Source organism: Microtus oregoni, unplaced genomic scaffold (genome assembly GCF_018167655.1).
Source record: "Microtus oregoni isolate MIOR12 unplaced genomic scaffold, Mior012 000045F_ref0000178, whole genome shotgun sequence".
NCBI classification, from domain to species: Eukaryota; Metazoa; Chordata; class Mammalia; order Rodentia; family Cricetidae; genus Microtus; species Microtus oregoni.
Genome location: NW_024543219.1, coordinates 4,599,841 through 4,613,644, shown reverse-complemented (window position 1 = coordinate 4,613,644; position 13,804 = coordinate 4,599,841). Strand labels below are relative to the sequence as shown.

General features: G+C 40.2%; 1 protein-coding gene across 1 annotated transcript in view; it reads left to right on the top strand.

Annotated features, from left to right (window-relative positions):
* Rnf17 (ring finger protein 17) overlaps window positions 1-12,063 on the top strand; it is a 121,284-nt gene extending 109,221 nt beyond the window's left edge. Inside the window, exons 29-35 of the mRNA XM_041634216.1 lie at window positions 549-674; window positions 2,749-2,805; window positions 4,184-4,300; window positions 6,048-6,210; window positions 7,594-7,729; window positions 9,874-10,063; window positions 11,965-12,063. Of these exons, the coding sequence (XP_041490150.1) occupies window positions 549-674; window positions 2,749-2,805; window positions 4,184-4,300; window positions 6,048-6,210; window positions 7,594-7,729; window positions 9,874-10,063; window positions 11,965-12,063 (888 nt within the window). The remainder of the gene's footprint in view (window positions 1-548; window positions 675-2,748; window positions 2,806-4,183; window positions 4,301-6,047; window positions 6,211-7,593; window positions 7,730-9,873; window positions 10,064-11,964) is intronic.
* The last annotated feature ends 1,741 nt before the right edge of the window (window positions 12,064-13,804 follow it).

Sequence of the window (13,804 nt, the reverse complement as noted above, 5' to 3'; positions counted from 1 at the left end):
GTAAATTGGGAGCATGGGAACTTTGGGGGAGGATTCAAGTTGGGGGGAGAGGCAGTGAGGGGAGCAGAGAAAAATGTAGAGCTCAATAAATATCAATAAAAAAGAAATAGCTTAACTAGCTGTGGACCTACCAATTGTTGGTAATTATGAGTGGACTTTGTCAGTGCTAAAGCCATTATCGTTATGATATCTTACTTGAGAATGTTGATTTCTTCTTATTCTTGATATTTGGAGATTTTTAGTTAAAATTCATTTCTTTGCCTCTTAACCTGTTCTTAGTATAAATTAGTATCAACTAAAGATGATCCATCTGTAGTATCTAATAACTAGGAAATCTGTGTGGTATAGATATGCAAGTATATTTTATATAAGTCTAAGAGTAGAATTACTGCTTCATCATCTGCCAAAATATCAGGAAAAAAATTCTTGCTGTGCGTCAGACTGTTTGGTGATGCTGTTATTGTTGGAAACCCATGTCATATTTGCTAACTGTAAAAGTTTAGGCACTGAGTTTTTATAGTAACAGTCTTCCTTATCAAAATTAATAGGAATTGCCTGAAAATCCATGGGGAAAGTTGTCTGTTCATCTCTATTTTGATGGGATATCACTTTCTCATTTTATGGCTCATCATAAATATTGTATTTTTGAACATTCTGAGGAGATATTTAAAGAAGTAAGTGAACTGTTTTCCTATAAATAATATACATTTTAGTTGATTCTGATTATAATGTCACAATCTGTTTACACCTCAAGTCTTTTGCTGTGTCTCCTGTAGCTCGGGTTGGCCTTAAAAATCCTAATGCTTGTTCCTCTTTAAAATTCCTCCACCTGCTAGGATTACAGGCAGGTGCTGCCACATTCTGCGTATACCACAGAGTGTAAAATGAGAAGTTGCCAATTCTCTTTTAAAAAGAGTAACATGCTTTATATATTATGAAAAACATTTTATTTACATTAAAAGTCTACTAATGTTTCTGTATCTTCTGCACTAGTAAGGCTTCTTTATGTTAATCAATGTTTGAGTTTGAACATGAGATGTACTGTATAAAATCTGTATATAGAGTTTCATGCCAATACAGGGCTCTGTCTCCACATAAAATGTGTCATTTAACTTGAACTAGAAGCCTTATATTACAAGGTGAGTGTCGCTAATCTAAAAATCCAAAATACGATGATCTGAAATTGAAAATGTTTTGGGTACCAACAGATATTGAGCATTCAAATTTTAGCTGGGCATGTTGGAGCAGGCCAGCATTTGCAAACAGAAACAGGAATGCTATCAGAAAATCAAAGTCATCTTTAAACTACATAATGAGTTGGAGGTCCACCTGGGCTACATGAGTCCCTGACTTTGAAAATATAATAGGATTTTTATCTTGATTTTTAAAATTTAATTGTTTAAATTTTGTTTTATGTGTATGTGGACCACATGCATGCCTAGTACCCCACTTATGTCAGAAAGAGGATGCTAGATCCCTGAGACTAGAGTTAAAGATGGTTGTGAGCTGAGGGGGTCCCTGTAGGCATTATACAGGGAAGCAAACTGCACAAAGAGATAAGAATGAAAACCTGGTGCAGATGGACTTCATCAGCCTGGATCAGAGACTTGGGGGAGTCTAATGCCAAGTGGTTCATTGTCGGCATATTTAAAACACAGTAAAATTTGGGAAAAAGTTTCCAGGCAACAATCAGTCTAATCAGTCCAATTCCAGGTGCACAATGAAGCTTAGGAGTGACTACATCGGGAGCTGGAGAGATGGCTCAGGTTGGGAGCACTGATTGTTCTTCCGGAGGTCCTGAGTTCAATTCCCAGTGACCACATGGTGGCTCACAACCACCTGTAATGAGGTCTGGTGCCCTCTTCTGGCTTGCAGGCATGCATGCAGACAGAACACTGTAAACAAAATAAATGAATCTTAAAAAAAAAAAGTGACTACATAGAAACTTCTTTACAAAGTACATATGACCATAAAGGTAGGTTCTATAGCTAAAAGACCTAGAGTCTAGTGTGGCTCTGACAGATGCCATAGAGGCCATCAGGCATGTGACAACAGTCTAGGGACTAGAGAGGGAAGAATCTGGGATAATCATTCTAGGGAATTTGGATGAGGTCTGCCTTATGATAAAGAGTAGATGAGGTCTGCCTCTGTGATAAAGAGTGGATGAGGTCTGCCTCTGTGATAAAGAGTGGATGAGGTCTGCCTCTGTGATAAAGAGTGGATGTGAGGTCTGCCTTATGATAAAGAGTGGATGAGGTCTGCCTCTGTGATAGAGTGGATGAGGTCTGCCTCTGTGATAAAGAGTGGATGAGGTCTGCCTCCACAGAGAGCAAAAGGCCATCAGTTCATTAACAAATCCACTCCCAGCTTTCTGGATGGAATGCAGGTGTTTGATTTTTATCTTCTCCATTGAAGAAAGACACCCCTGTATGATTAACATTCCTGATTCTCTTAGTGCCTCTCTGTGAGTACAAGGACCTTTGTGCCCCAAACAGTGAGGTGCTATATGGGTGCTAGGAATTGAACCCAGGTCTTTTTCAAGAACAAAATGCTGAGCCATTTCTCAGCATTAGGGAGGCAGAGGCAGGTGGATCTCTGTGACTTCAAGTCCAGCCTGGTCTGCAGAGTGAATGCCAACATGACTTATGCATCTAGTTTTTGCAAAGTATAAAAAAATTTTTTAAAAGAAGTATTTTGTTAGAAGATAAAAGTAGTTTTTAACTGATAAATAATACACTATTATTTCAGAAACCAAGAGGTCAGGATAAAAAATATGAAGATGAACACTGGAAAATAAGATTTGAGGTAAGTTACAACCCAGATATTTTGGAAACTTTCAGCAATAGAAAGGATCTGATACATAGCCAGCAAGCTGGCTTATCTGAAAGGGCAGTTAACAAGAACAGTTGCTGCCAAGGCTGACACGAGAGTTTGATCCCCAGAACCCAGGCGATGGGAGAAGAGACCTGACTCACACAGCTGTCCTCTGACCACCACACATGCCCTCTGGCTCTTACCACACACAAAAATAAATTAAGAAAAAAATTTTGAAACAGGGTCTCACTATGAAACTGTAGACCAAGCTGGCCTCAAACTCACTAAGCTCCACCTATCTCTGTCTTCCAACTGTGTTGGTATTAAAGGTGTGTGCTACCATGCCCAGCCACAAAAATTACTTTAAAATTAAAAGAAGAGCCATGCTTTTGATCCCATCACTCAGAGTTAAATGGATCTCTGAATTTGAGGCCAGCCTGGTCTACAGAGGGAGTTTCAGGATAGCCAGAGCTACACACAGATACCCTGTCTTGGAAAAAAAAATAAATGAAGAAAAAAATTCAAAATATAACCATTTTATTGAGCTTCTGTTTATATGCTATAAATGTACTTTCTTCAAATACGTAACTTATTGGATTTTAATACTTTCTGAGTTGTGCAGCTTGCACTACTAAAACAAGAACATTCCAAAAAGAAACAACTACAGTCGTCTTCTATCCTTTCCTTTCTCAGCTTCTGGTTACCACTCAATCTTGTCTCTATGGATCTTCCTATTAAATGAAGTCAAACAATACATGGCCCTTTATCCTTTACCTATACCATGTGTGTATTCCTTAACGCTTGGCTCCCACGATCCTCTTGAGAATCGTGTGTTTGCTTTCCCCTGTACTTTATAGAACTTAATGTTTTACCTTCTTAGTGACTTTAACTTACCTCCTGTGAGCATTTGTGTGTTATTTTAGTTTCCTTAAAAACTACTTACAAAAGTAAACGAATGTTATAGAATAAGGCAGCCCAGTGTGGACGCACAAGCCTTTAATCCCACACTTGGGAGGTAAGGCAGTCTGATCTCTGGGAATTCCAGGCCAGCTTGTGGACCTGTCTCAGAAAAGGTGTATGTGGGAAATGTCACCCACTCTGTACCTTCCACTCCTTAGAGGTAGTCATTGTTGAAACTGTCAACTGTATTCTGTCTCCATGTGGATATACATCAGTGGACCTGCATGCCTTTGTTTAACCCTTCTTTAGAAGTGAGGAGTCAAAGAACGATGAGTTACCTGCTTTTTGTGATGTTCAGGACTTAGGAGGACTTGGTTTCTGGTAACTGAAATAAGTTGGCCCCATAATGAAGTTTTATGTTAATTTTCATGATTACCATTCTGAAATTTAATTTGTTGTGTGGTTTTAGGAATTGCTTTTGCCTGAAATGGAGGCTCCCATTTTACCACCGTATCTGTCTTCACTTCTCCCTCCACCAGAGGAGCGGTATGCTGTGCAAGTAAAGCACATCGTCTCACCTAACGAAGTACGTATCAGTCTCCATCTTCCTAGCTGCAAACGACGGAGCCATCCTGTCGGGTTGTCGGATATTTGTTGGTACTCGGACACTGGTGTTTCTTAGCCATCTACCCATTTCCCAGGGCCGTCTTCTTTTATTTACTCATATGCTTATATGGATTGTTTAAATTTTTTAAATTTAGATTTATTTAATGTTATGGTTTTTGCCTATACGTATGTATGTGCACCACATACATTCCTGGTGCCCATGGAAATCAGAAGATTTTATCAGGTCTCCTGGAATTGAAATTAAATGGTTTCCAGTCATTGTATTGTGGGTGCTGGGAGCTGAACCCAGGTCCTCTACAAAAGCAACAACTGCTCTAAACTACGAAGCATTCTCTCCAACTCCAACCCCAGGTTATTCTTAAAGCATATTCATTTTTAACTTATTTTATACCTACGGGTGTTGTATGTCAGAGGCCCGAAGACGTTGTGCAGAATCTCTAAATGGAGTTACAGATGGTTATGAGTCAACACCTGGGTGCTGAGGTACAAACCCAGGTCCTCTGAAGAACAGTTCTCTGTGCTCTTAACCAGTGAGCCTTCTCTTCAGCCCCAAATGTGTAGCCCAAGTAAGCATATCCTACTTGCCTGATTACTTATGTTTTTAAGGTGGACCTTTCCCTTCTGTGAAATATTGAACATCTCACCCTTATATCTCTCCCTGCACTGAACTTATGTTCTTATCCTTGCTCTGGTTTTTCTGAACTACTAAAGACATTTCCCACACTGTCTATTCATGGTATTTGACCGTCTTTGTCTCTAGATGATAAGTCCATGTGTGGAGGCGTGTGTGCCTGTGCCGAGGTCAAAGGTCCTTATGCCTACATGGCAAGTGTTTTATTTACTGAGCTGTCTCTCCAGGCCTAACTAAATAAGAATTCTTTGTTTTACCTGGGATGAAAGTGTAATTAGAGCTATTTCTTGGGAAAATTTTACCTCATTTTTAAAAGAAATGTTATTTTAAAGTTGTTTATAAATTAGGAATTTCTTCATTCTGGCAATACATTACTATGAAATATCTCTTGCATTCTAAGAGACTTGAACTTTTGCTGGCCCTCACAGCCAGAATTATTATACACACTGTGAGGTCATTTAAGCCGTCCTCTGACTTCCACACAGGTGCTCTGGTACCCATGTGCCTCCCCCACAATATAAATACATGTCAAATAACTTTAATTAAAAATGTACATGATGGTCAAAACCCAAATAGTTTCTTAATTAAGTCTAGCTCAATACTTCGTTATGTTGCAGTCAAGATACTGATGGGGACTATAGAATCTACTTCTGAAGAGTCATTGCCAGGTATGGTGATACACGCCTGGGATTCAAACTCGGGAGGTAGAAGCAGATGAGTAGTGGTTTGAGGCCAGTATTAGCTACATGACACTCCTGTCTCAGAACAAGTAAATATTCACTTGATATGTCTAGAAGGCTCACTGCTGGCTTGGGGCCCTTTCAAGGGACTGTTCCAAGCATAGCTTAGTACTTCCTGGAGCACACATTTCTACAAGCAGTCTTCACAACCACACTCTTCTTCAGTTAAGTCTCTTGGCTTCAAGATCAGTGTGGCAAGACACAGAGGGCACCCACAGAGCCACCGAACAGGAGGCAGTGGTCACTGGGCCCTGACTGGATGCCACACGTAGGTGAATTCAAGAAATTACAGAATTTGCAAGGCTGTTCCTTCTCTCCCTGCCACTCCCTTGTAGGTGTATATTTGCCTTGATTCTGCAGAAAGCTGTTCTCACCATCCTGGTGACACAGATGACAGTGGAATCAGTTGGGAATCTGAGTCAGAGAACCTGGAAGAAGCACTGCAGAGATACAACAGGGATGTGGAGAGCTTCCCTCCCCTGACAGACTTTAGCTCAGGTATGCTCATGCTGTGCCCGGGTTCTTGGTAAGATTGCCCTGTATCCAACCGAGGGTTATTTATAATTTAAGTGGCATCTCCTCTCCTCAACTTCACATGTAGGCTTTCTAGATCCTAAAGGCACCCATTTCCTAAATTAGGAAGTGACCCAAGTGCATGAACTAACATGTCTCTCTTGTGGGGACAGTTTCACTCTGCAAGAGTCAGGTGAGCTGGAAAACTAAGGGTCTACGGATGCTTGTTTTTAAGTTTGAGACTTTCCCCCTAGCTCAACTTGTGAAAGCTGACTTTCAGACTGCAGTGGTAATGACTGACTACAATAACCTGGACGACAGTTCTGAGGCTGTAATGGTTTGTCAGGATAAGTTAAAATTCTTACGTTCTCCTTTTCAGTCTGTTGTTCACATCTTTATTAAATATCCATGATTCTCTTCTGAGGAAAATTTACCCACTTGCCATTGACAGTCCCTGAATACCAGGAGTATCTTCACATTTTCCTGAATGGGGCATAGAGCTGTATTTATTCATGGTCTGTTGAATGTAACTGTATGTTTAAGCGAAGGGTAAAACATACCAGCCTAACTTCTTACCTGATTTAACTTGATAATCTTCTGGTAGACTATAACTTATTTTGGCTGATAACTGCTTTTGCTTGGATTGTCCTTCCCTCAGACTGTCTATCACAGTAAAAGTCTCTTGCTCAGCTCTCCCCATTTTGGAGGTCTTGTCGTCTCTTACCTCTCCCAGCATGAAGCAGCATCACCCCTTCCCCCCTCCCAGGCCCATTACAGAAGCACAGTGAGCAGGTACCACTCGGCTGCATCTGCAGTGATTGCAAGGGCGCTGTGCACTTAGGCCTCACAGTTACCAAATGAGTGTAAGAGGAAACTCATCGGGTGGGTTTTGTGTACACAGACTTTCCAGTCCAGAAGGAAAATCCTTCCTCATTCATACATACCTCCAGGAAAGTCCTAGATGGGACATAATGCAATTTCTGGATCTAAACACACATGGTCTGTTTATTTCACAGCTACTTTATGCCTCCACGGTTGCTTTTCTTTTTCCAATGCTGAGGATCTAATCAGTACTTTGCCCATGTGGAGCAAGTATTCTACTCTACCAGTGAGCTACATCCCCATTTTTTGCCAGTGTGACCTTACCTGTGTGAAAGTGGAACTAGGAAATCTGAGGATGGGCAGGTGTCTTTCTTCAAAACATAATCCTCAGATATTAATGAGAAAAGTTGATAAATGTAGGCAGAAAAGGGGAAGCCACCACAAGGCCAGACAGTCTTCAGTTCTGTGTAGTGACCACATGATTACATATTTATTTCTTTGTACTTTTTTAAGTTTATGATTTGTTCCCTCTTTCTGCTTTTCCAGAAATGCCTTGCCTTGCAGAATATGCTGACGGCTTGTGGTACAGAGCAAAGATCATTTCCATTAAAGAATTCAATCCTTTATCTGTCCTGGTACTATTTGTTGATTATGGGTCCACAGAGAAGCTGACAGTAAACAGGTAAAGGAGAAGAAAAAGTTGAATAAGAGGCTTTTCTTCATTCTGGCAACACATTATTATGAAATATCTGTTGCATTCTAAGAGACTGAAACTTTTGCTGGACCTCACAGTCAGAATTATGAGACCACGCTGTGAGGTCATTTAAGACTTGAGACTGTTCACCCAAACTGCTTATTTAACCTGCCTTTAAGGGAACAAAATAGCCAGAAAGTGGTGGCACATAACGTTTGATCTCAGTAGAGGCAGGCAGATCTCTGTTCAAGGCCAGCCTGATCTACAGCGTGAGTCCCAGGACAGCCAGGGCTACACAGAGAAACCCTGTCTTGAAAACAGAGAAAGATAAAATCCAACCTTACTTGCTTTGGGTTTCCCATGTAATCAACTTTTACAACCTAAACTAATGCATAGCTTTAATCTTAAATTTTGTAGTCTTCCATACCTCTGACTCAGAAAACAGTGTATGAGTGCTATGAAAAATCATTTGTTAAAAGCAACAAATAGGTTGAAAAGCAACCTATAAAAATGAATGTCATATATGTTGAAAGCAACATACAGACATTGCTTTATAATAAAGTATTTGTTAATCTGTGTCAGTGGGGATGGGTTGAAGTTAGTAAAGTTTCATCACTCAAAATTCTGTTAAACATTTCTCTAAAGTGTCTCTCATTTCATTCCCATGCTCTGCTGTTCAGTAAAAGAGGGAGCAAAGCCCTTTATTAGGGACACACAGACACAGGGACAGATGGAGTCCTAAGGCAGCATTCAGGCAAGCTGGAAAGCACATATTTAGACTCATGACAGACAGGCAGGGGCAGAGACATGGAGAGCATGAAGTAGAAGACTCAGATCTGGGCTCATTCTTGGTTAAATTACTCCAAGGAGAAGCGCTTTTCTTTTGCTTAATTTTATTTATTTTTTATTTTATTTTAATTTTATTTGTAACTAGGCTTTGCACTAACGCATTAAAACTGATACATTTCATTAGTTTTACAGTTACTTTACAGGTGTATATATATACACATATATACCATCAGACTGGACTGATAATTTTAAAAATATATCCATTTTATTATTTTTTACTTATGTGTATGTATATGGGTTTAATGCAGATTAGCACAGGTATCAAACAAGATCATAGGTATCAGATCCTCTTGGAACTGAATTTACTAGTAGTTGTAAGCCACCAGATATAGGTACCGGGACTCCAGATTAGGTCCTCTGCAAGAGGAATATATGCTCTTGACCACTGAGTCATTGCTTTAGCCCCAAATTGGGAATTTTGAATATAGATTTTTATTTTGATAGGATATATATAAAGTTTATCATCTTAGTATTTTAGGTGTACAATTAATGGGCTCCTAAGTACATTCACAATATTGTTCAACTTTATACTTTATATTTCCAAAACATTTTAAATCAATCTACACAGAAATTCGGCCCATTAAATAACCATGCTCCATTTCACCCTCAGCCCAGTAAGCTACTTTCTGTCCCTTCTGTTCTTTATCTAGTCTTCAAGATTCATCCATGTGACATATGCCAGTTTGCTTCCTAAGGCTGCTGCATGTGTCTGTCTCAACTTCAGACCCCCTTCATGAATTGGCATTGGCACTGCTCTGCTTCTTCCTATTGTGAACAAGGCTGTAATGAATATGAGTATATAGATACCTTGTTAAATTTGAAATGTATACCAGAAATGGAATTGCTGGGCCACATACTCTGTTTTACTATGTAAGGAACTTTCATATATGATTCTCCATAGCAACAGTACCATTTTACATCCGTAACAGTGCCCGAGGGCTTTGGTTTTTCTGACTTTCCTTCACTGTGCTCCTAGTGTCATCTTCGCAAATTCCAGTGTCATGAAACTTTTGTTTTCTACTGAGTGATAGAGGTTTTGTTTTGTTTTGTTTTGTTTTTGGATTTTTTCAAGACAGGGTTTCTCCGTAGCTTTTGGTTCTTGTCCTGGAACTAGCTCTTGTAGACCAGGCTGGCCTCGAACTCGAAGAGATCCGCCTGCCTCTGCCTCCCGAGTGCTGGGATTAAAGGCGTGCGCCACCACTGCCCGGCTTGAGTGATAGAGTTTTAAATATGAGAATTTGGATTGTGACATTGTGATCATTTTATCAATCTCTTTCTAACAGACTCCGTCAGATTCCTGTTCAGCTTATGCAATATCCAGCCCAGGCCATAAAAGTTCTCTTAGCAGGATTTAAACCTCCCTTAAGTGACTCGGGAAAGGCAAGAATACCATACTGTCCCAAGTGGAGCATGGAAGCATTGTGGACTATGATAGACTGTCTCCAAGGAAAACAACTTTACGCTTCCTCTGTGGTAATTATCTATTTTAATTAGCCAAATTATCTTAAAGCTGTTTACATAAACCCTACTAACTTTGCAAAGTGTTTTGCTTCTGCTTAAGAACAATAGTTAAAGCACAGAAAGCTGCATAGACTATAGAAGTTCAGTCTTAAGGCTAGCTAACTCTTCCTATGGGGGGGGCTTGGGATGGAACTCAGTAGAGCACTTGCCTCACATGCACAAAACCCTGGTGAACCAAGTGTGGTGAGGTACACCTGTGATCCCCATTCAGGATATGCAAGCAGGTGGTCAGCACCCTGGGCCCTGTCACACCCACTAAAGAAAAAAATGAGCTTTAACAAACTTTATTATCCTAAAGTGATACATATAATGAGTAATATAAAATATAAAGATGCATATCCTATAATCAAAGAACCTACAAGTTAATGAAAAACAAGCATGCATAGCATTAATTAGAGGTAAGATCAAACAAAGTATAGTAGGAGTATAGGTAATTTTGTAGGCTCGGGAGAAATGTAAGAAATGATTATTTCATCTGAAGAGACCTGGAAAGGTACTTAAGAAACCTCTTAGTAGGCACTCAAGTAACTCACTAGGAAAGTAGGCCTAGAAAATGACACCCAAGCTGCATCCTGAAAACTGAGGAGCACTATGGTCAGAGAGACTGGAACTGTAAGGTGGCCAGACCTATATCAGAACTACAGGTCAGGGGGCTGGAGAGGTAGCTCCAGTGAGGAGCAAGCACTTGCTGCTCTTGCAGAGGGACCCAGGTTTGGTTCCCAGTGGCTCACAACTGTCTACCCCTGTTCCTATAATTTGCCCTCTTCTGAGCTTGCTGGAACTGTATATACACTGTGAACTTAGATCATGAAGGCAAAGCATTCATACACAAAGACAGATTAGTTTAAAAGATTAAAAAAAAATACTCTAGATAGTATCTAAATCTTTTTAAGCTTAACATATCACATTAGTATATCCCACAGGCAACCAGGAACCTTGTTTTGCATAGTATCCTAGAACTGGAAAGTTTACACACACACACACACAAACACACACAAAATCTGGCTTCTGGTTTAACATTATAAACCTCAGGACTCCCAGACCTCCTTGACACAGCCCTGAGCTGGTGACATAGAAGGTACCTTCTGGGTTGCCGTTGGTCCTTACGACTGGTATTCAGGCCCTCCTGCTTCCCTCCTTCATATTCTCTGCCAGATCCTAGAACAAAGAATTGTGCACACTGCCTTCCATAAGGCTCATGGTGAAACAAGGCTATTACTAGAAAATACTTTTGGAATACTCCTATTTTGTATCATGCATGCTGTACATAGTTTATACAAGATGTTTCTCAAGAAGTCAGTGAAAGTACAGACTGGCCAAGTACTTATTGCAAATATAAATATCTTCATCTCTATGAACAGCCGCCAAATTTGAGTTTATGCATAGCGGATATAATGTGTGGTGTATAGAATGTAAAGGTACTTTAATGGGGGAGAATGGAAGGAATAGGATTTAGCAGGAAACCATCAAAGATGTCCTCTGAAGGTAGAGTATTAATTAGTCTTAGGAGCCTTCCTCCCAGTCAAAGAAGGCATGGAGGAGGGAAAGGACACCCAAGACAATACTGTGTTTTATTTGCTGGTGTTGGTTTTTGATCTTCCTGATTCTGCCTCCTGACTGTTAGGATTACAGGTGTACACCCAGCTACATTATTATTTTCTTGATAACTATCTTTTTGTTTTGGTTTGGTTTTTTGAGACAGGGTTTCTCTGTGTAGCCTTGACTATCCTGGAACTCTCTGTAGACCAGGCTGGCCTCAAACTCAGAGATCTGCCAGCCTCTGCATCCTGAGTGCTGGGATTAAAAGTGTGTGCCACCATTGCCCAGCTGATAACTGTATCTTTCAATTTTAGGCTCAGGCACCAGAACAAATAGTGACATTATATGAAGATGAACAATACCCAGTTCATATGTCCTTGGTAGAATTGGGGCTTGCAGATAAAGATGAATGATGTAAGTGTACATTCTTGGTCAAATATTTAGTTAGCAGATGTGTGTCTACACATGACTGCTATGGCAGAGATTAATGCTAAATTGCCTATGAAAGCACCTCAGATATTCTAATTTCTCAAAAGATGAAGTTCCATAAGAACTCTCCTCCAGATTTTGTCACCTTAGGCCTTTCTGCCCCTGGAACACCATTATCAGTGACCCCTTGTATTTGTAAATATGATCAGGAATGACTGTCATGGCTGCCCTAGTCTGATGGGTATGGGGCAAACCAGACAGGACAGTAGGCACCACAAGTAACTTGTGCTTATTACCAAATAGCAGGCATACAGAAGCACTGGGGGACCCAGCCAGCTAACAAGTGGTTTAGCTAAAATAAAGCATTAAAGGCAAGTCTTACACTAACATTTTTTTGTTTGTTTTTTCAGGTGTACAAGAGCACCTGTAGCTGCCCAGAAAGCTTTTTGTTAGATTTATACCATTTCAGGTTTGACTTTTAACTTGTTCTGCAGTGGTATCATTTTTCCTCCTTCAGTCATATTTGTTATATCGTTAAAGAATGGTGTGGGGAAAAGTTAATGTTTTCTTTGAAACTTTTGTTTTTACTGTAATTTCAAAATAAAATTTAGGCACATAGAAATTTTAGTTCATGTTATTAATTAACACTTTGCTTAAGAAATATCAAAACTGTTGATGGTCCTGCAGTGTCTCACCCCATCCCCCACTCCCTTACAGAGGTATGATTGAGTTTGATGTGTATAGCTACTTAAGTCTTTGTATTGTAGCTGCATATGAATCTGTAAGACTGAGCACCATTAAGCCTAAGGTAGCATTTCCACTGTTGGCTTTGCTGTGTTGATGGCAGCTCTACTGCACTAAGCTCCCTGTCCATCTGAGTACATGACCTTACTGTTGGCTGTTGAGCTGGCTACTGGGCTTTGCTGTTGTTTTTCAGTTGCATTCTTCTATAGGCCTTATACATGTGAGAGGTTCTTCCTCTATGTGCGTAGTAGTGGAATTTGCTAGGTCAAGGAGTAGTTACTTTTGAAAAGTTAGACATTGCTGAAGATGGCAGTTGGCACCTTTTCTTTTAAAGTTTATGCCCTACTTAAAAATTCTTCCACATTAGACTGGTAACAGTTTTGTGTTTTGTTGTTTTTCACATTTAGGATTTTGTTTTGTTTTGGGGGGCTTTGTTGTTACTGTTGTTGTTGTTTCTGGATTTTCGAGACGGGGTTTCTCTGTGTAATAGCCCTGGCTGTCCTGGAACTTACTCTGAGGACCCAGGCTGGCCTCAAATTCACAGAGATCCGCCTGCCTCTGCCTCCTAAGTGCTGGGATTAAAGGTGTGCGCCACCACCTCCTGGCCATTCAGTTCTTAAATCAACTGGAACTGATATTTTTTAATGAGTAATTGTCAATACCTATTGTCCTAGTTATTGTTAACTTACAGTGAGCAACTTGCCCTTTCTTGTCTCTGGTAACAACATGAAGGCTGTAATTTGTTCATGCCTGCTACTTCTGTTTTGTTTTAAGATTTTTGTACACAGTATTCTGTACTGCACATATGCCTGCAGGCCAGAAGAGGGCATCAGATCTCGTTATAGATGGTTGTGAGCCACCATGTCGTTGCTGGGAATTGAACTCAGGACCTCTGGAAGAGCAGTTAGGGCTCTTAACCACTGAGCCATCATCTCTCCAGTTCACTGCTTCTGTTTTTGACAAGTTATACAGCACCCAGGT